Source organism: Cygnus atratus, chromosome 1 (genome assembly GCF_013377495.2).
Source record: "Cygnus atratus isolate AKBS03 ecotype Queensland, Australia chromosome 1, CAtr_DNAZoo_HiC_assembly, whole genome shotgun sequence".
Taxonomy (NCBI): Eukaryota; Metazoa; Chordata; class Aves; order Anseriformes; family Anatidae; genus Cygnus; species Cygnus atratus.
The window spans coordinates 57,317,377-57,338,362 of record NC_066362.1 but is presented as its reverse complement, the minus strand read 5'-3'; the positions used below and the strand labels follow the sequence as shown (position 1 = coordinate 57,338,362).

The 20,986-nt window shown below is 47.5% G+C and overlaps 1 protein-coding gene across 3 annotated transcripts in view; it reads left to right on the top strand.

Moving 5' to 3' along the window:
- The window catches only part of ABTB3 (ankyrin repeat and BTB domain containing 3), a 166,234-nt gene that overhangs the window by 102,443 nt on the left and 42,805 nt on the right, over window positions 1-20,986 (top strand). For all 3 annotated transcript variants that reach the window (XM_035569243.1, XM_035569245.2, XM_035569244.2), the window contains exons 3-4: window positions 3,108-3,312; window positions 14,806-14,958. In XM_035569243.1, coding sequence (XP_035425136.1) covers window positions 3,108-3,312; window positions 14,806-14,958 — 358 coding nt within the window. The remainder of the gene's footprint in view (window positions 1-3,107; window positions 3,313-14,805; window positions 14,959-20,986) is intronic.

The following is a 20,986-nucleotide window of genomic DNA, read 5'->3' as shown; positions in this document are numbered from 1 at the left end:
TTTTATTTATCTTTTGGTACAGAAACCAGAGGAGTTTTCTGATGCGTACCATCCCAATCCACTTAACTAAGACTGGTCATGTGCTTAACTGTAACCACATGCTGCATTGCCTTGGTGCCTTGGGTCTGAAAAGACTGAATTTAGTGCAACTCTTTTTTCTGCTTTTGCAATTATTGCTAAACCTGGATGTTGCACTTAGCGCTTCTACACAATCTTTATTCCTTTTGCAGAAAAAGAATAGTTTACTTCTGCTCTCAGTGATGTTGCTAGCAGTTGAATGTCCCCGTGTGTGTCTTGGCAATGCACTTCTGCTGTGACAGGGTGGGATGAGCGATGGCTGTCCCAAACTTTCCTGCTGCTGCTGTTCAGCTGCGGATGATTTTGAGCAGGACTGTTTAATCATCTCAGAGGCACATCTGTTTCTCTCGTGGACCCGATTCTGGAGGCTTTTTGCATGCACAGCTTCTCTTGGAAATTATGAGCATGCAGGGCTGCAAGATTGGTCCTATCATGACAATTTCCTGGCAATTTCCTGGCAGGGGGAAAAGACAGAAACTATTTTTAAATGAAAGCTTTGAATCAGAAGAATATTGCAGAGTGCAGCAAAAATTGTGTCAAAACCCTGAAATCATGGACTCGGCAGTTTTCTCATGCCAGTGGTTTTCTTCCGTTCATGGTTTTAAGACTGTGTTTTCGGAGGATTGGGCTGAACGTTTTTCAGTGAGATGTTTCTGTTCTCCCTGGTGCACATTATCTCAGCAGCAGCAGCAGCATTCCCTGTGTAAGTCAGGCTGGAGAGAGAGGATATACTGTGATGTGTTAACAGGGGTGGGACTTTGGGGAGAAAAAAAAAAAGAAAAAAAAAAAAAAACAACTTTTGCTCTGCCTTGCACACAAGCAAAATGGTTCTTGAAGTTTGTCTGTAGGCTCATTGTTCAGCTTTTTTGTTGTTGTTTTGGTTTGTTTTCAGATCTGGTGTTATGTTCCTACCTCAGTGTATGTTTCCAACTTTCCTTCCAAGTTTCAGTGCTCAGTGGTCATTTGGGAAAACTAAATAAAAAAAAGTTTGTGACTTTTTCTTAGAACGGGAAAATTATGCCTTCTTTTCCCTATCACTTGCTTTTGTATAGCTCAAGAATGACCCAAAGGGCTTTTGCTAAGATTTTCATTTAAAACAAACCATCTGATTTGATCAGAAATCATTATTTTCCCCCAAAGAACTTTCAGAATGATTTGAACATGTGAAAACAGGCAGTTTATGACCAAAATTGTTTTGCTGCCTTTTATATAGTGGTCACTAGACAGCTAACATCGTAAAATCCACTGCCTCAGAGGGACATCTTTTAGCTAATTAGTTACAAGCAGTATAGTGCTTAGAGAGTCGGTGCTCCTGCCTCTACATTTGCCTGCTAACTGAATCGCATTTGCTGGGTCTGCTGATCACGGTCTGCATACTGCAGCTTATTTCCCTTACCTGTAATGCGAGGAAACTTTCAGATCCACATAATTGTAGAGGGAGACACTGAGCATCTTTCTGATGGGCCATTTTCTGTTCCCTGGCCCCCTGAACAGCTCAGGTGAGCCCACGTCTCAGATTTCCTGTTCTGCTAACATTATGAAGTTTCCTAGCCCAGCCTGGGCTTAAAAATTGTAATTTTGGTTTGCACGTTTCTGATGATACTGTCTGAAGCCTCGTTTTTCAGAGCCATAGGACCAGCTCTGCTCACAGGTCCATCCATAGGTGTAGCCCTCCTTGTTTTAAGAGCAGCAACCACCCCTATGGGGTAAGGGGCTGGGATTTGGGCAGGCACCCAGGGGAGCATGCAGGGATGTGCGTGGCTGCCCCAGGATTTCCCTGCCACTACCTAACCACGAGAATGCAGCCTTTGGTGCCACTCCACATTGTCCCCACTGCCAGGAAATGACTGGCTTGGTAGATGAGGGGGGAGCAGCAGATATTGGCTACCTGGACCTCGGGGAGGCCTTTGGCACTGTTCCCCATAAGATCCCCATAGAGAAGCTGTTGAGGGATGGGCCGGATGAGCAGAGTGCAAGGTGGGTGGGTGGAAACTGGCTGAACAGGCAGGCCCAGAGTGTGGTGATGAGTGGTGCAAGGTCTAAATGTTATCCCAGGCCATGTTAGGGAAAGTACAGCCAGCGGAGGAGGGAGGCGCTCCTTCCCTCTGCTCGGCGCTGATGAGGCCGCACCGGGAGCGCTGGGCCCAGCTCTGGGCTCCCAGGGACATACTGGGGAGAGGGGACAGCGAAGGGCCAGGAAGGTGATGGAGGGACGGGAGCACATCTCCTATGAGGGGCTGAGAGAGCTGGGACCGGTCAGCCTGGAGAAGAGGAGGCTCCGGGGATCTCGTCCGTGTGTGCAGATTCCTGAGGGGAGGGCACAGAGAGGCCAGGGCCAGGCTCTTCTCATCAGTGCCCGGTGCCAGGACAAGAGGCAGTGGGTGCAGACAAGCACAGGAGGTTGTGTCTGAGCATCAGGAAGCACTGTGACGGTGACAGAGTACCTGCACGGGCTGCCCAGAGAGGCTGTGGAGTCTCCCTGCTTGGAGATCTTCAAAAGCTGCCTGGACGTGGTCCTGGGCAGCCTGCTCTGGGTGGCCCTGCTGGAGCAGGGGTTGGACCAGATGGCCTCCAGAGGTCCCTTCTGACCACAACCATCCTGTGATTCTGCAATTTTGGGGACTGTGGTGTTTCAGCAGCCTCCAAAGGCTGCCTGTAGGAAGCTGTGACCCAGGCCCCGGTGTACCAGTTCTCCTGGCAGTGCTGAGGTGGGCCAGCCTTTGGGTGCTTACTGTCACTGAGCACATTGTATTCACAGAAACACGTCCCTGCAGGCCACTGGGGGCTTGTCTGCAGCCCAGGTATGTCACCACGCTGTGTAAACCACCAGGCAAAGTTAGAACTGACGATGAATAATGAATGCACAGGATCCTGTTCTACCTCTTACTGTTTACATACCTGAGATTAAATGGCAGGGGAAAACAGCCTGGTGCATCTTTTGGTTTGAAAAATTGGGGGAAAGGCAGTAGTAGCATGAGGGAAGGAGAGAGGGCTAAAAGCTCGGTGCTCACCCAGGTCTTGCTTTCCAGGTGACCTCGTGTCCCGAGCCATGCACCACCTCCAGCCGCTCAACGCCAAGCAGCACGGGAACGGCACGCCGATGCACCAGAAGCAGGGATCGCTCTACTGGGAGCCAGAGGCTTTGTACACCCTCTGCTACTTCATGCACTGCCCGCAGATGGAGTGGGAGAACCCAAATGTGGAGCCATCCAAAGTCACACTGCAGACTGAGAGGTAAGAGCCACCTTACAGTGTATTTAATATCTTTGTGAAGACATTTTGCTGATAAATCAGTGTTGCTGGCTAATTGCTAATTACAGCTTGTGCATAGGAGGTTGCAGAGCAGTCTGTTTTGGTTTGGGATCACCTTTTTGAAATCCGTTTCTCTTGCTGAAGTGCTCCATGGCTGACCCAATATATATCAAAAGTGACACCCAGTGGCTACATACAGCAAATTGATTCCAGATGTGCACTTGGTAGAGATTTCCGTTTTCTTTCTTTGTTGCTCAGCTATTCTGTGTTTTGGAAAAGAAAATGAGAACTTCTATTTTGGGCCTAGCAGGTTTGGGTTTAAATGTGTTTTTCTACACATTAATAGGGTCTGACAGCTGTGATTTGGGAAGTGGAAAATGAATAGAGTACTGTGCAGCAAGGAGGGGTTGTTAAAGATGCAGGGCCCCAGCTATGCCAGGTGCCCAGGCGTGACGCATACCCAGCACAGGAGTAACCCAGGGGCTGTGAGCCCCTGCTTGGCCGGCAAGGCATCCTGCTCGGGACATGGCCAGATCTGGCTCTGCGGCTTTCATTCGCCCTTTAGTGACAACCAGAGCAGGGGAGGCAGTTGTGAGGCTGCGTCCTGACTCAAGGTCTCCTGTAAGGTGAGGAGGAGGAGGAGGAGATGCTGCTGAAACCAGTGACGGGGTGACCAAATGCCTATGGGCATGCAGGGTGCCTGGCACAGGGCAGATGATCTCCTTGCTCAGAGGGCAACAGCCGCTTAGCATAGAGGCACAGCAGAGGGCAACCAGGACAGCTCTCCAGCCAAGCAAATAAAGTCATCTTGTCAAAAACCCAGCAGCCTCTCTAGTAATGTGAGCCAAGCTCTGCCTCTGCTTGTGGCCTGAGGCATGTCGTGCTATTTCCCTGCCCAAAACCAGCGATCACCACTAAGGAGATGAGAGGAGTGACCAGTGCTTGGAAAGCGATGGATATTCATTTTCAGGATGTGTTTCATGGTGGTACAAATGCAAGCTTCTTTTTGAAGCTGAACTCCACATTTATGTCCTGATGTATATAAACCACTGTATTTGTGAGTCAAACTCTGATTTGCACACATGCCCTGACAGCTGCATGTATGGGGCTTGGTTATTGTTTCACTGTGAGGTTTGCATCTTAAAAGCAGCATTTGAGAATGTCATCATATGTATAATTGTAAGTGGTATATAATATGATATCTTCACTGAAGTATTTTTATATTGATTCATAGAAAATCATGCAAGATGAAACTCTGGCATTAATGATGTTACTGGGAACTTTGCCATCTTCCTTCGGATGGCATTTTGTTTCTTTCCCAGTTTGGGTCACTCAGTGAGTGTGGTTTTTGCTTTTTGCTCTGTTGTTTCCCAAGTATGAAAAAAAAAAAGGGGGGGCAGGAAAGTTACAAAAATCCAGAATTTTCATGTGTTTAAAATTATTTTTTCATGTCTTTAAAATTATTTGTAATTTCATGATTTGTTGTTAGCCAACCTTTCTATAGTAGAAGGCCTAACTCGTGACCAAGAGTGTTTGTGGTTAGTACTACACTAAAAGTGGGGACTGAAATTAGAAAATATCCTCACCTGATTTGTAGCCCTCATCTGTGGGAGTAATGCCGTTGGGACCAGTGGGATTATAAAAGTGAATAACAATGAGGCTCTGGTTTTGTAAGATTTCTAAAGACTTACCCGTGGAAAGAAAAAACGGCAAGAATATTTGAAACATCTCTTCTAGCATTTGCTTTACTAGGTTTTCCTTTTTCTGAGGTAGTCTTAATATATCTTGTCTTTGTGAGAGCAATTGAAATACTGATTATATAAAGCCAGATGCAATTTTTCTTCTTTGCTTTATTACGAATATTCAGTTTGGCGAGATGTCTTCCTTTGGAAGGCCGGTTTAACAACTGTGCTGTGTGGTTTAGGGCCAAAGTAAGTACTCGGTGTTATTGCCAAGAGTTTGTGGTCAAGTTTGGAAGGAACAGATACTCCTTCTATTGCCTAATCAAACATGCGTTAGTACTTAGTGCTGGAAAACACAAGTGGAAGTGATGCAGGTTTAAACACGTGCCTAGATGTTTCCACTGGATGTGCTCTGTAGCATGCCTCACCAGCTGGATGTGAGCGTCCTGTGCTGCCCGGGAAGGAGTCTGGTTCAGCTGACTTCTATTTAGTGCTCTGAGAAGCCTCCCTTCATATTTTCTGTCAAAGATTATTGGTGCTGTTCCCTATGTGCAGCCATGCTTTATGGTCCATGACTTATTTCTGGTGTTTTCAGTTTTCGTGATGGGTTTTTATGCCTTATGAGGGAGCGGGTTTGTTAAACATGACGTTTTTATACGCAGAATATTTGCAAGCTTTATGCCTTATCTCTGTTCCTTGTTCCCTCTCATCTTCTCGGGCTGTGACAATGACTTTTATGTTGGAAAAGCAGAGGGAAGGAAGACAGTCTAGGCGATTTCCCCCTTCCCTGGCCTCTCTGGGTCCCTGCTGGTGCTGAGAAGCCAGAAACCGAGTGGATCTGGGCATAGGCAGTATTTCCGTGGAACAGGGGCTGTCCTTGGCTCACGTAAGGACAACTTTGCTACCGTTTTGGCCTCGTCCTCTGACCATGCATGCCCAGGCTGCAGAGGGTTGCGGGGTGTGACCAGAGAGCTCTGCCAGTGCTTGCAGGTCTCCGTGGCCCCACGGGAGCTGCTCCTGTCCTTCCCACCCATCTCCAGTCCACCTGGACTTGGGCTCTGAACCAAAGTTGAGTTAGGGAGCTGCAAAGGCTCTGCGTGTCCTTCTGCAGCAGCTGGGTACAGGAGGAAAGCTGGAGCTCAATCCCTACAGCTGGTGCAGTGGTAGGCCTGCCTGGCTTAGCGCTTTCTAGCACAAAAAATCAGTACCTCCTGCAAAGTTTCCTGGGATGCATAAAACTGGACGTTTACCTTTGAATAAATCCAGGACTGGCTTCTAAGGAGAATTTTCTAGGGAGCATTTCTCAGCGTTTGCTCTTCACAGAGGTAAAGAAATAAGAATGCGGTGTATTTATAACAGTGGTTATCTGTACGTAAAATAAAAGGGGGAAATGGTTCTGCAGTGAAGCTGGGGGAAGGGGGGGGTGTCTGCTTTCATGAGGGGAGATGGAAAGTGGCCAGGATTTCTCAGCAAATCTGGAAGAGATTCCCCGCTTCCTCAACTCCAGTAAACCCAACCAGAAGACAGATGTGTGACTTCCCCCGCCCCCTCCAAATTCATGTGCTTCTTTCAATCTGATCAGTTTTCAATAAACTCCGTGCCTTTTTGGCTGTGCTGTTGGCACCAACACAAGCCAGTCCTGCTGGGACGGATTATCTAATGGCCCCAGGTACCATGTAGATGGCTGTTTTGGCAGGCGTGGAGGTACAGGAGAGGATTTGGACCTATTCATGGGGTCCGCTGTCTCTAATGCATCTAGCCAGGATGCAACAGAGACGTTTGTCATGTGCCAGGTGCTGTGTGTGAAACCAGTGCTCCTCTGGGACCTCCACCTGCGGGTGGCTGCAGATTGTTTAGGTTTGTTCATTTTTCTGCTCTTCTGGGAATTAAAAAAAGAAGGAAAGAATTGTCAATTAGACCTCTGTTGCCAAGATTTCTTTCTAGCTTGCTGCTTCTGGTTTAATAAAAGGATCTGTCCCGTGGCTGTGTTTTGCTTCTCAGCCTCTATAACACTTCCAACATTTTTGCAAGTAATTTCTTAAGCACCGGAAAACACAGAATCTGCAGTTGCAGATTTGTGCAGCGCTTTTTTCCTTAAGTGGTTCCTTACCCACTTTTACCCACAGCTGTATTGACAAAGCCCTCAGTACTTCCTAACTCTCCATGTTCCCCATTAACAGCTCCTTGAGAAGCGGTGGCTCAGCAGCGCAGCCCGGCCAGCGCCACCCATTAATTCTGCTCACGCGGCTGCGAAGCTCCTTCCCCAGCGTTTCCTCTGCCTTGGATGAGCACTAACTCCCTCTGCCACCCGGCAGCCTTTGCCTTTTCCCCTCGAGTCTTCATTGAGTTGACGGATACGTGTCTGGTTTTAACCCTCTTTCCACTTACCTTCACCACTTTTTCCCTGAAAGCCAAGCAATCCCTTACGAAACCCTCAGGGGCTGTTGCTTGCTTTTCATTTTTCTGCCTGCCTTGCACATGCACACACACAGATACACACTTGTCTGCGTGTACACGCGTGGAAATTGTAGCCTGTAGTGGGCTGTGACCAGCAGCAGGGGTTCAGGTTGTTGTCCGAATTCTGTTTCATGGTTTGGGTAGTTATTAGCGTACCTGGCTAATTAACATGATGCGATCTCCTTAATTGGAGGAGTGGTCTGCTGCTATAATATAACCTGAGCTCATATAAAGCACCTTCAGAAGTGGTGCAGCTGCGTCCGTAGCACAGGTTAGAGCCACAGAACCATGTCAGTGAGAGGGTAGCTGGGAAAACGTGACCCTGGGGTGAGCTGTTGGGCGGTACGAACTGCATGGGTAGGCCCCTCTCCAGCAAAGGCCAGCAGAAAGTGGAGCGAACGATGAGGAAGGCTGCTGAGTAACAGGTAAAGTGCAAGCACTGCATCCCTCCGTGAGAACAGGGAATGTGGAAGTCCTGGTATGAAACCTGCTCACCCTGCAGTCTGTACTTGCAGAAGGCATTGCATGTGCTTGATGTGCCAGTATGGCATAACCCTATATAACCCCATCAAGTTTTAGCCACTATTTAATCGAAATCTTCAGATGTAGAGCTGTGCCCTCACTGCTCTCGAGTTAACACCATGGTTGATTTCTCTGGGAGCCACTGAAAAGGAATCCCAAATTCATCCTTATGTAAATCCTCTAGCTTTGCATCCGAAATATCAAACTTCCCACTCTTCAGAAATCCCTTCAGCAGTGGTATCGGCAGCCTCCTGCAGCACGCTGGATTGCGCACGTTGCAAGGAGCAGCCCAGGCAGTGTTTGTAGCTCTGCCGTCAGACACGACACCCTCGCTGGGCTGGGGCTGCTTTCTAAATCTCATTTATCGGGTTAGACCCAAGCTGTCCGTGCGATCGCTACGGGTTTTTTTTTGACAGAGAGAGTTGCGTGCAGCGTCGAGAGAACGGCGCGGTGCCCGGGCCGCTCGGCACCGCGCTCCCATCAGCGCTCCTTGGGCTGGCTTCCTTCCAGGGCGTTATGTCGCAGCCAGGCAGGTCACATCTGATGTCAGGACTGCCTGGGAAATGTCTCCCCGTCGTCGCTGCTGGGCGAGTCATCGCTCTGACTCGGTTGCGTTTCAAGTCTCACCTGTTAATGCTTGTAACGCAGGGGAGGCAATGGGGACTGCACGTTCAGGCCCTGGCCGTGACTTGCAGATGTCCTCCTGCAGGTCCTGAGCGCTGAGGTCCGGGTGCATGGAGCTTAGGGGTGAATCCTCCCTCCACTTGGGCAGGTCCCTCTGAGGCTTGTGTGAGAGCAAGAATCGATCCTTCAGCCGGAGCGCAGTGCAGATGAGTCGCATTGCCACTTTTTCAGAGGCTTGGGCCACCCTTAGTGGGGCTTCTGGAGGCACAGGGTTACCCAGCGTGGGACAGTTGTGTGCCAGAGCCGGGTCCCTGTGCAGGACCTCCTGAACGCAACGGGAGCTATTAGCTCTTGAGGAAGACAAGTAGCTGATGGTGAAAATAATAAAACGCACATTTTGCAGCCCAGAAACCCACCGGAAATGTGTGCTAAATACTGGAGAAAATGTGCTTTTCTGTGCTCCAATAACACTAGAAATGGACTCACATTGCACATATAGTTTTATCATGCTTTCTAAACAAAGATTGTCAGAATTGAGAGTGCTTTTCAATTCGTATATTGGGATTTTCTTTTAACAACACCCGTGAAAACATAAAGCCAAACAAATGAAAAGATCTCTTCATAATTTTGAAGTTGCTGACTCATATCTGCAAGCAGAAACATCTCCCTACCTTTGTCTGGATAGGCTTTTTCTTGTTAACGGTATGGCCTTCTGCTTCTCAGAAGTACTGCTCACCCTCACTGACCCTTTTGCAGTTTTAAATACCAGTGACTCGTGTATAGTGCTTTGGCTGCCCTTGTCACGTAGGTTTGTGGGCACCAGTCCCTTGCTGGGGTGAGTGCAGAAAGGAAACACCTAGCGTCCTCCTCAATAGCTAAAGGATCCTGCAAACAGAAATCATTTAAAGTAGCTGTAATAGTTAAACTGTACAAAAGGTGTTTAAGTTAAAGTGAGGTTAGGTCTATACAGCTGTGGCCACTTTGCAGCTAGTAAAAGAGAGGAAGGGACAGCCAGAGGCGTCTCTGATCATAGAATCAGAGAGTGGTTTGGGTTGGAAAGGACCTTGTAGACCACCCAGTTCCAACCCCCTGCCATAGACAGGGACACCTCCCACCAGCCCAGGTTGCCCAAGGCCCCATCCAGCCTGGCCCTGAACACCTCCAGGGATGGGGCATCCACAGCTTCTCCAGGCAGCCTGTGCCAGTGCCTCACCACCCTCTGAGTAAAGAATTTCTTCCTTCTATCTGATCTAAACCTACCCTCTTTTAGTTTAAAGCCATTCCCCCTGCCCTATCCCTATACTCACAGCCCTGTGCAATGGGCAGCAGGGAGTGTGCACCTGGAAATGTGGTAGGGACAAGGAACGACCAGGGCTACGGGTTGTTTGGGCCTGGGATTTGTGGGAATGCTGGCCCTCCTGCTTTGCAACTCGAGTGTTGCAACAAAATTCCAAAAAGGAACTTCCTCAGCCTCCTCACAGACCAACACAGAAATACTGAAACAGCAAATTGCATTTTACAGCGGGTGCTTCTCCTGCTCTTTTATCCGTCAAAATCTCATGTTTGTGTACAGGCAGACTGCTGCTGATAACGACGATGATAATAATAAAGAAGCTGGAGCTTTTGCACGTGCAACGTGGGATGCTTAATATTGCCGTGTGCCAGGAGGCTGAGGAGGAAAATGGTGCCCGGGACGGGATGCCGGTGAAGCGAGCTGCACGTGTCTCAGGAGGAGCACACGGTTTAGGCAATCCCTCACCTGGTTAAGGTGCTATTATTGGAGTGGGTTACGCATTACGTTGGATAACATTTGTTTTCCTAATGTGCCATCCTGTGATAGGAGGCACTCTGTGCCACCGCGCTGCTGCCTGGGAGCCAGCAGGAAAAGAGGCGAGAGGCCTGGAGACCGGCGGGGAGCTGCCACATCCGAGGGCGACGCGGAGGAGGATGTGTGATACCGGGACAGGAGAAGAAGCGGGCGGTCGTCCCCGTTTGAAGGGATGCTGCCTGGTTGTTGCCTGCAGATATCTGCAAGGCAAAGGAGCCCGTAGGTCCCCCCGCTGTCCCGAAATAGCCGTGGGAGAAGCGTGGGGCGCTGGGCTGCAGGGAGAGGCTGAGAGCGGGTAGGAGCCGACGGGGTCAGGATTTGGCCTTCACAAGCAGAGCTGAGCGTTTGCTGTCGCCTCCCCAGTGTATCCCTCAGGCTTTAAGAGGAAGGTGTGGAAGTGGAAGGAGGCCTGGGGTGCTGCTTCTGTAAAAAAGAAATGTCTTGATGCGTCAAGAGCAGCCCCGATAATTCCCTTTTTAGGTTAAGTAAGAGCCTGCTGAGGGCATGCTGTGAGAGGAACTGGCTGTCCCCTTGCCAGAGAGCAGGGGACAGTGCTGGGAAGGGTCTGGCCTCTTGGGGTCTCCTTGTTGTTCTCCTCCCCCATCCCTCTCTCTGCATCGCCATCTGGGACGTTTCTTCCCTTAGCTCAGGAAAACGTCAAAGCCTGTGCCGAATTCCATTCTTTTTTTGGGACATGACTTAAACTCACACTTAGCTTCCTGGCCGTGAATCGAAGAAGCCCAGAGCGTGCATTTAGCGGTGAGGGCACGTGAGAGAGGGGCTGGAGGAAGAGGTCAGAGTGCTTGTGGATCCATGCCCCGACAGGGTGCTTTGTGGCACTCGAGTCGCTCCTCGCTTTGCACTTCTCTTCAGACAGAGTCCAGCCCAGCGGGCTCTTCCAAAAGGTATAAGGTGCTCATCTGCTGCATGGCTGCTCTGAAACACAAAATACCAACCTCTCCTGGTTGTTGCCTGCCTTTGTGCAGCAGAGAGAAATCAATTGTGTGCGCTAGTGATGCGATGCTTTCTCCTCATCTTTTTTTTTGCACAGTGTCATTTGGAAAGTGGTACGTGTCTTGCTGGTGGCACGTTACCTTGTGGATTGCCACCTCCCTATAACTTTGTGTTCCTCTTTCTTCTCTGGCACACAAATAGCATTAAAAAAAAAAAAAAAAAACCAAAAAAAACCCTTCACATGGTGCATGGACTCTTGAAGGGTATTTTTAACCTATTGCACTCAACCATATTTGGGTCTCTTCTCAAAATACGAACTCCCTGACATGCTCAGATATGCAGTAGCGGAGCTTTTTGCCTTGGAAAAAGGAATGTAATATACTCTGAGTGAATCACATGTCCTGCTGGACAGAGTGCAACTGGCCATTAGAGAAAGTCCCTCTGCTTCCACAGAATAGCAGTTCTCTTCCTTTTCAGGATATACTGCACCAAATAGTCCTGTTTATTTCTTTTTCCTTGTTGAAGTTTGACATTTTATAGCAAGGATGGTACAATTCCTGTAAATAGTTTTATTTGCCCTGCTCTATACTGCAGTGGGGCAGGAATTCTGCTGGGAAAGTTTCTGACCTGCACAAGAGGGGAGAAGAAAGAGTGAGCCCCCGAGTCCCCTGTTGTTTTGTAGGAAGCCTCTGTACAAGCGTAACTTCATTTCTGTGACCCACTATGTTCACTGACGCAAACTGTAGCCTAGAATTTAGTTTCCCATTAATTGTTTCCATTGCACCAAGGTTTGTGTGTAATTATACACGTTTTTACACCTCCAGTGTGATTTGCAGTTCCTTTTCCTCTGTTTGCGAGGTAAGTGATGAGAGCAACTCCCACCGATCAGTTGTTCCCCTCGCCCTCCGCTCTGATAGCCAGCGAGGCCAGCCCTGCTCTTAGATCGATATTTGGGTGAAAAATGCGCACGTTTTATCCTGCAAAGTGTGTGAACAAGCAGCAGTCCTGGCTGCGGGGAGCTGGGGCTGGCAGCCTGCCCTGCCGAGCACAGGTACCGGGGAGCCCTTTGGCACCAGCCCACCCGAGCGGCACGCAGCATCTTTCCCTACCCTTTTGTCCCTCGATGCTTTCCAGCTTAGTGTTTTGCACGCTTGTAGGCACAGAAGCGCTCGCTCTGCTTCCTCCGACCGCCACCGTCACCGCGATTTAGCTGGGTTATGGAAATCTTTTCACGGCGGCTGCGGGAGAATTTGTTCTTTTCTTATCAGCCGGCTTCAACGGTGGCGGCAGGTCTGGAGAAGGTAAAAGCTGAGAAACAAACGCAGCCTGGTCTTGAGGTGATGGAAGCGCATTTAAATAGAATAATAATGGAAGTGTCAAGTCAGCAGAAGATGTCATATTTCAAAAGGAGGTTAGTCATTTACGTGCCCGTGCGATTTGGGAACCCGGCGTCCCAGGGAAAGTTAGCGGCCTTAGGGCTTCTGCGTCCTTCAGCACTTTTGAAATGTCTCATCCCCCCTTCAGAATATTAATGTCAGAGCTATGTAAAGAGAAATTTTCAAAAGATAAATAAATGGCATAAAGAGCTATAAATAGGAAGAGGATATTCCAAAGGCAACATCCTATTAAATCATTTTTCTCAGGGTGGATTCTTTTTGGGGTAAAGTTATATATTTAAAATGTAAAGTATTTGCCTACTGGGCATCCAATCCAGACTTTTTATTTTTTTCCTCTGTGGGAAGGGACCACGGAAGGAAGGGCAAGGCAGGGAAAGCAATATCGAATAAGAATAAGCAGGAGAAAGGAAGGGAGCAAAAGCAGGGGATGCTGCTGCACTAACAGTATTAGGATGAGATACTGAGCTAATAAACTGAGGGAACATCCAGCTAAAGAGGAGGGGAAGGGGAGCCACAAAGGAAATGAGGCAAAAAGTATAAGCTTCAGAAGAAGAAGGTGGGAGCAGATTAATTACAGACGTTCCTTGAGGACAGCAGTCATTTATACGCTTCATCTCTCGCTCTCTCATTATAACAATCTCCGTTAACATCCCCTAGCCGTGGTACCCACTTTGCAGTTTAGATGAAAGCAGTCTCGCTGTGTCTAAGTAGTTTTCAGTGCTCCTGTCTAAGTACAGGACTTTCAGCATAGTTTAGAGGTTGCTCTTGGACAGATTTAATTTTTTTTTAAATGATTTTACAGTCTTTAGAATTTTGTAGTATATTTCTATAAGGAGGGATTTCTTCTACCCTTCCTCAGCCCTTCCCCACCCAGACTTTGCGTACAGCCACAGAGGATGTCCGCGGAGGAATACCCTTCGGGACAGCCACGCAGCCCAGCTGGGGATGGAAGGGCGGTTGTTGCACCCTGTGTTGCTCTGTGGCTTTTGTCTACCATGATCTCAGAGGCAGGGGCCTTCCGAAATGGTCAGCCACAGATGCTTTCTTTCTTTTTTTTTTTTTAACTCTAAACTCAGACTTGAAACTATGGCTCTCACTCATGGTTTGGTGCATTTCTCTTGATCTCTAAAGAATTTTTAGCGTAGATGTGGGCAAACTGTGTGCTGTGTGTTTCGTATAAGGCATGGGCAGCTCCTGCTAGGACATGGGGCTGTTCAGGTCTCATGAAGTGAGGGACCGTGTCTCTGGCAGTGACCACGCTCAAGTGTGGGGGCTGTGGCCGAGTCCCACCATGCACTTTAGGGGGTCGTTTCGTGTATTTTTGCTCAAGTGGCAGAACAGCTGATACGTAAAGGTGTAGCAATTTCATGCAGCCAACGGCAGGCTTAAAAGTGAAACGAACCAGGCTGATTTCTGATGCTGGTCGCAGATATCCTCAACAACACAGTGGGATCAGCTGCAGAGGTCCTGCTTTCAGCTCCAAGCACGAATCGCACATCTCATCGATGGGAGCTGCTGGAGACAGCCTTGCACATCACCTCTACACTCCTGGCACCCTGGGGTGTGGGGTCCCTTCTCTCCGCCCTGGTTAGTCCTTGCAGAGCAGCAAGGAAGCGCTCCCAGCCCCAGCACGTCACCCAGAGCAGGACGTGGTCCTGTGCTGGGCTCCTGCCCTCTTTTTGGGATACATGGTGCGAAGCGGAAGGCGGGGGGAGGGCTTGCTGGGGGGGCGCACCGACCTCGCAGGAGCCCCATAGATGAGCGTGGCTCGTAAATCTCACTCTTCAGATAATCCTGCTCTAGAGACAGGGCGAGACATCTTGATGTAGACCTGTGTGAAATTTGCTGAGCCGGTTGCTCTCCCATGGTTTCGTTTTGCATCTTTCCTTCTCTCTCCCTGTATTACTGTATGTGCTCTCTGTACATTGCACCCACACACGCACACATGCACCCTATACCTGTTATTTTGCTGCTAGTGTACCGTAGCACTCATGTCTGTGTGCTTTCCCAGGCCGTTCATTGTGCTGCCTCCCCTGATGGAGTGGATACGGGTTGCCGTGGCTCACGCGGGGCACCGTCGCAGCTTCTCGGTGGACAGTGATGACGTACGGCAGGCAGCGAGGCTCTTACTGCCTGGAGTTGACTGTGAACCTCGACAGTTAAAGTAAGTCCACACAAAGATCTGATGCTTTGTGCAAAATAATGTCTCTCTCTCTCCTAGTGACAGCGATTTAGCAGGCAGGCAGAGGGCTCTCTTATTTCCCGGAGAGGTGCACGGATGCTCGGGCTCGTCGCTGCGTGCGTTGCGAAATCAGCTCTGGTATTTGCTCACATCCGTGGATAAGCCGGTTGCATGGTAATGGGTGCCTGAATATCTCACAGCTGGATCGAGCCCATCATCTGCTCGCCTGCTTTTTTTCTCTCACTATTAGGTTCTGCTTGGTAATGAGGGGCTGAAATCTTCTGCTAATTGTCTGCTTCGTATTGCTTCGCTCTAGAATACCGAGATATAATTGGCAGGGCTGTAGATATTTTAACTGCTTTGTTTTCAGCATTATTGTTAAAAGGGCACATTTAAACTTATAGGTAAGGCTACCTCTAGCAGTAAAATTGTATTTTTCATGCTAATGTCAGTTCAAATTAGTTGTAAATGTCAGCCTGGATAATTTGACTTTTTCGTGTATCAAGTGTGACCTTTTGGTTTTCTAATGAAGTCCTAAAGTATTTATTACCAAGATATGCTTTTAGTGTCTGTTTTGCTTTATTATTATGTACATGTATAACGGCATGATCTAGGGCTGTGCTGGAGTCAAGAATATATTTGGTTTTGATTTTCATGTGAAAAGGCATTATGAATCTGCCAAAGTAGAAATTACTCACTGATATTACTTTACAAATTTGTATGTAAAAAACAATCTTTAGCAGTCTGCCTGTCATACGGCAGTAGGTGCATTCTTCCCTGCAACACAGCAACACAGAAAGCAGAGCAACGATCTACATGATTAGCTGTGACAACCTGCATCGGAGCAGCTGTGTTTTGTTGACTCTGGCCTTGACATGCTCTTTCACCAGAGAGTATAATACTTTACTTTGTGATCTGCATAAGATTTTTATAGTCATGGCTATTGAATATTTAATTGAAGAAATATGTTGAATTTTGAAAGCTAAATCTGGAGCGTTTCATATTTCAAATATTGACTGTAATTGCTTCCCTTCAGTGTGAACATCTCGACCCTCATTTCCAGAAGTGCAGCGTTCTGCATCCCTACTGAAATGTCAGGACTTATAGGTACTACGCATTTTCTGAGGACCTAGCACTTGGTCTTGAAAAGGCACAGTTAATTAAATTTCTGTTTCAGTATTTAGGTAGGGTTGCAAATAAGGCAATAAGGCTTGTGCTCTAAATCTTCTGTCTTAAAAATGAAAGTATAAATATTTGTGCATTTAAAAAAGAATGATGTACGTCACTCTAACAAGTTATATTTTGTCAGTGTGTATGCACACGCACACACATATATATAAAACACCATCAACTGGTTAGATGATTTTCCAAAAGTTTCAAAATCACTTAAACTTGGGGAGAGTTGTATTACGCTAGAGAAAAAATTATTAATGATGAGGAACAAACCAGCACTTAGCTTAAAGTTGCCATCAAGAAGTAACTTCATAATGAATGTAAGTGGCGGCTGTTGTCCTGCTCGTCCCACAAGTGGGAATGAGCCTGAGGAGCACAGCCCAGAATTAATCAGGTGGGAGTGAATAAATAAATCGTGCCAGAGACAAGCCCTGGATTTCACGAAGACCAGACTTTGCAGCATGCCCTTATTTGACTGTAGGGGCCTGATTGACCCACAGATGTCCCAAAATGCGAATCTCAGGAATCTCGAATCAGAGGTCTGCAAACGAGTGTTGATGTACTTGGTGGTTATGTCGAGGTCTGTGCGTGCTGCCAGCGTTGTGCAGGAGGCTCTTTGTGTAGCTGAGGCTCTGGTCCTGCGTGCCTGTAATCCCGAGATCAAAGGAAGGACTGTGCTTTTCTGAAGAATAACGTGAAGCATCAGGATGTTAATTTGAAATCTTGCTGCTTGTAATTTTTTATTTGAATTCCGTACAGACCCTGACCGCTTCTCATTGCCACTAAGCCGAGCACCAGCCTTTCATGCCTCCCTGGGAGGGAGGAAGTGTTCCCAGCTATCAGCTCCCCAGCAAGCACCAATTCCATAAGTGCAAATGCGGGGTGTGTGTGGGAGACCCAACAGCTTTACAGGGGATGGCTTTTCAAATAAGCTGTGGGATGGATGACAGCTGAAGGATTTTAAATGCAGTGAGCTTGGTATATTTTTGTGACTTGGATAAATATTTCTTAATAAGTAGAACCTTGAAACCAGTTCAATTTCTAGGCTTTTCTTAGCAATCTTTTTTAGTCCCTTAAATAGAGGAACCCAAACCAAATAATTCACCATGTGTTACATCCCATGGCCCATGTCCTGTGCTGTGATATTGCATCATTCCGTTGTGTTGATTCACGACCTGTCATTGCAAACGCGTAAAGCAAAATCAGCTTCCACACTGGAAAAATACGCATACGGAGAGAGGCAGAGCTCTGGCAGAATCTCAAAGGCTATGAAGTTCAGATAAAAAACAAATGTTCGGTTTCTTATCTGAAGTACAGCATGGAGGTCTCCCAGCAGAGCTGTGTGACACTTCCCAGCACAATCACATACTCCAGCAGTGAGGTTCCTGATACATGGCTTTGTAAATCATCTCTGCTCTCTTCCTGCCTTTCACTTTGATACTTCCTCTCTTTCTCCCCTCTCTTGATCTTCAAAAATCCATCTCCTTAATTTCTTGCAATGTTTTCATCTCCAGAAAGAGGAGCTGTTTTTGCTCTGGGTAGAGGACTGAGGGAGGCTGGAGTCAGGCAGGAGCTGTCTGTCTCCTTCCTAATCTCTTCATTTTACAGCAGCAGACGTGCCAGAAAGTTTCTACCCTTTCCCAGCCTTGTCAAATGAGCAGGGATCTAAATGTTCACCTTCCCCCAGGAGTGGGAGCTTTAAATAGAGCAGTTGTCTCTACCTCTTGCAAGGAGCTAGGTTTCACAGATGGATTGACTGCTGGTTGTACAGCAGCTAGCCGAGACTGAAGCCCAAGTTGCGTCCAAAATATTCTTTGTCATGGTGGGAGACCAGACTTAAATAACACCCCACCTGTTCCCAGGACGTGTTGTGCTACCTGAGGCAGCTGGACAAAGTCAGCAGAGAGTTGTGTGCCAAGTAGCTCTGTACTGGCATAAATCTAGTGAAGGTGGGTGTCTGCCCCCAGCACTAGGCCTCTGGTTAATGGAGGTATCAGGGGTGTAGGTATTTGTTGTCAAAAAGGGACGTGCTGGTAACAACTGTGTTGGACCTTCTCAGCCAAAATACAAGAAGCTCTTCGCATGTCTCTTTCCTTCTTCCAATCCATAGGATGTTTGTTTCAGAAAAAAATACCCAATGTGTTAGACATGTGCTGGGGAGAATGGCTGATGGGTGGCTACATATGGGGACTGGAGGCTGAAGGCAGAGAGACAGAGCAAAGAAGGAGCATCCTGTACTGTTCAGCACAAAGGCTGCCATGCTTTTTGTCAGGGTCAGTGGTTTTATTCCTTTTTGTAATATATTATGGCAATCCTGGAGGATGTAAAGGTGCTGGAACAAATTGATGCAAGAGAGGTAGTAGTGTCATGCAGGAGACTGTTACATGGTCAGTCCTGCTCCTGACTGGTTAAAGTGCTATTTTCTGGACAGTCAGAGATTAAAGGAAGGATACGGTCTGGGGTGCAATTGCGCATGTGGGCATGCACGTTTATTCTGATATCCAGAAGCAGCAAAAATTCAATTCTCCTTCAGGCTAGGCATTTCGCTGCAATTACATTGGTGGCTGGAAACCCTTTCACGCTCGTTAGTGCCCTGTCCCCTTGCCCAGCTCTTCAGAAGGCTGTGAAGCTCCTATCTGGCATTTGTAAGAGAAGCAAACTTCACTAGTTTCGATGAACAGTTTCTTCTTGTTCATAGATTAAAAGGTCTGTGTCTTCTCTTGTACACTGGAGAAACAGGATTGCTTTCAGCAACGTTCATTGCTGTCCCTCACAGCCCACAGCTGCTTCGCTGGAGGCAGGTCTTGGCAGGAGGAGCCCAGGACATTTCTTTAAAGAGGTCTGAACTCCATTTTGGCAATTTTAACCAAAGGACAGTGATAGGCAATGGCACTTTTGCATCAGGCTCCTCATGGGTGAATCCCACAGAGGTCTGTTGTCTTTTTGCCCCATCCCATATTGGTGTGCGGCCTATGGGGCTCCCCATGTGTTTAGCCAAATTTTGTTGGAGGTGAGAGCATCGCTGCTGCTTGTCCCAGAGCTGGTTGAGAGCAGCCTCATGCAAGGCAGAGCCCATTTGCAAAGGGCAACATAGCAGCTGGCGGCGTCCCAAGACATCTGCTCAGCATCATGGGCCACTTCTGACATGTTCCTCTTGATCCTTCAGGGCCCAGAGTCTGTTCTTCCCTTCAGCTGATGAGTGGCAGACGTTTAAGCTGTGATAACTTGATCCACCTTAATTGCATGCTTATACATGTAGGCAGCATTTCTGAGTTATGGATGGGTTCCCCAAGGATGCTGGGCTCACATACGGTGACCACAGCACATATCTCTTTTCTTCTCTGACTCGTTGTAAAGCGGAGTCCTATCTCTGTTCCTGACTATGGTCGTATCCTTTTTTCTCCTCTCTTCCTGGAGTGCAGAGATGAAATCGGTATGTTTATGTCCCAGCCTTGAGAAGGCACCGGGGGAGGTGTGCATCAGTGCTAACATGCCATCACCCAAATGTGAATACTTTGCTTCTGTTTTCAGGAAGAAAATCCTGGGGAGAAAGGAAAACTAAATAATAACAACAAGGTTATGGAAATGGAAAAGCAGTAATCAAAAAGAGAGCGAATTATGCAGCTTAATGCACTCAAATTGGGGTGACCAGATAACCTCTGTCCCAGAGATGAGAAAGAGCTGCCTCATGAAACCAGAAGGTCAGAGAGAAATAATTTTAACAAAGCCCAGAGTGTGGTACCATAACTCTAAGGATTAATAATAGCAGTACCCAATATTTGAAAAGGATGAAAAATGATCCAAGGAAAATTCCAGCCCCTTAGTGTAACGTCAATAATATGCAAGGCCTTAGAATGGTTTTTGAAGCAAAGGCTAATTAAAGACATGTTGTTGAGGGGAAAATGGGATAAAATGTGACACAGATTTTCTAAAGATAGAGCTTGCCAGACTAATCTAATAACTTTGTGATAACTGATTTTCTACCCCAAGGAAATTCAGTAGATTTCATCTTTTTGGAGTTGACTGATGCAGTCCATGCAGGGAGCTTTTAGTTAAGACAGAGAGCTAGAGATTAGTGTAGGAACTGGAAAGCGGGCAAGGGCTGGCCTAAAGAGAGGTGACAAGGGATGGGGCTGGCCACAGTGAGGTTAAAAGCAGAGGTCTGCAGCTCTCCATCATAAGAGCTGTTCTTTTTTAATTTTCAGAAAGGGCTTTGGCACAAATATTAGCAGTGTGCTGATGAAGTTAAAATTTGCTGATGCTATGGTGCTGAGAGGCATTGTCCAAACAGAGGAAGTTTGGGAAATCATCCAGGAAAGAGTGGATGACCTTGAGGGTTGGGACAACGGCAGTGAGATGAAATGCAGTTTTCCACAATTGTAAGGCAAGCACACAGAGCTTTGTTTAAAAATGCACAGTATATGCAGTATAAAATATACTGTATTGGGAGCTGAGTGTTGAAAACGGGTTGGTAAAGACTGTAGTCAAGTATTTCCTCACAGAACGACTGTGAACCACCCAAATGGCTGTTTCCTTAGCTGGGAAAAAAAAAGCAAATGCAATTTGAGGGTGCATGACAAGAGGAAAATACTGGTGCCTCTGTAGGTGGAACTGGTAGGAAGTGATGGGGAATAGCAAATATTGTGTTCACATCAAGAAAATATTCACGTTGGACCAGGCACAGAGAAATGGGCTAGCATGATCTGAATTTTGACAAAACGTTGTTGTAGAGGAAGGCTGAAAGAATGGGGCTCATTTAGCTGAGGAAAGTGACTGCTATGGGAACATGGGGCTGTTCTCTATAAATATATTGGGAGTAAACACCACAGAAGGAAAA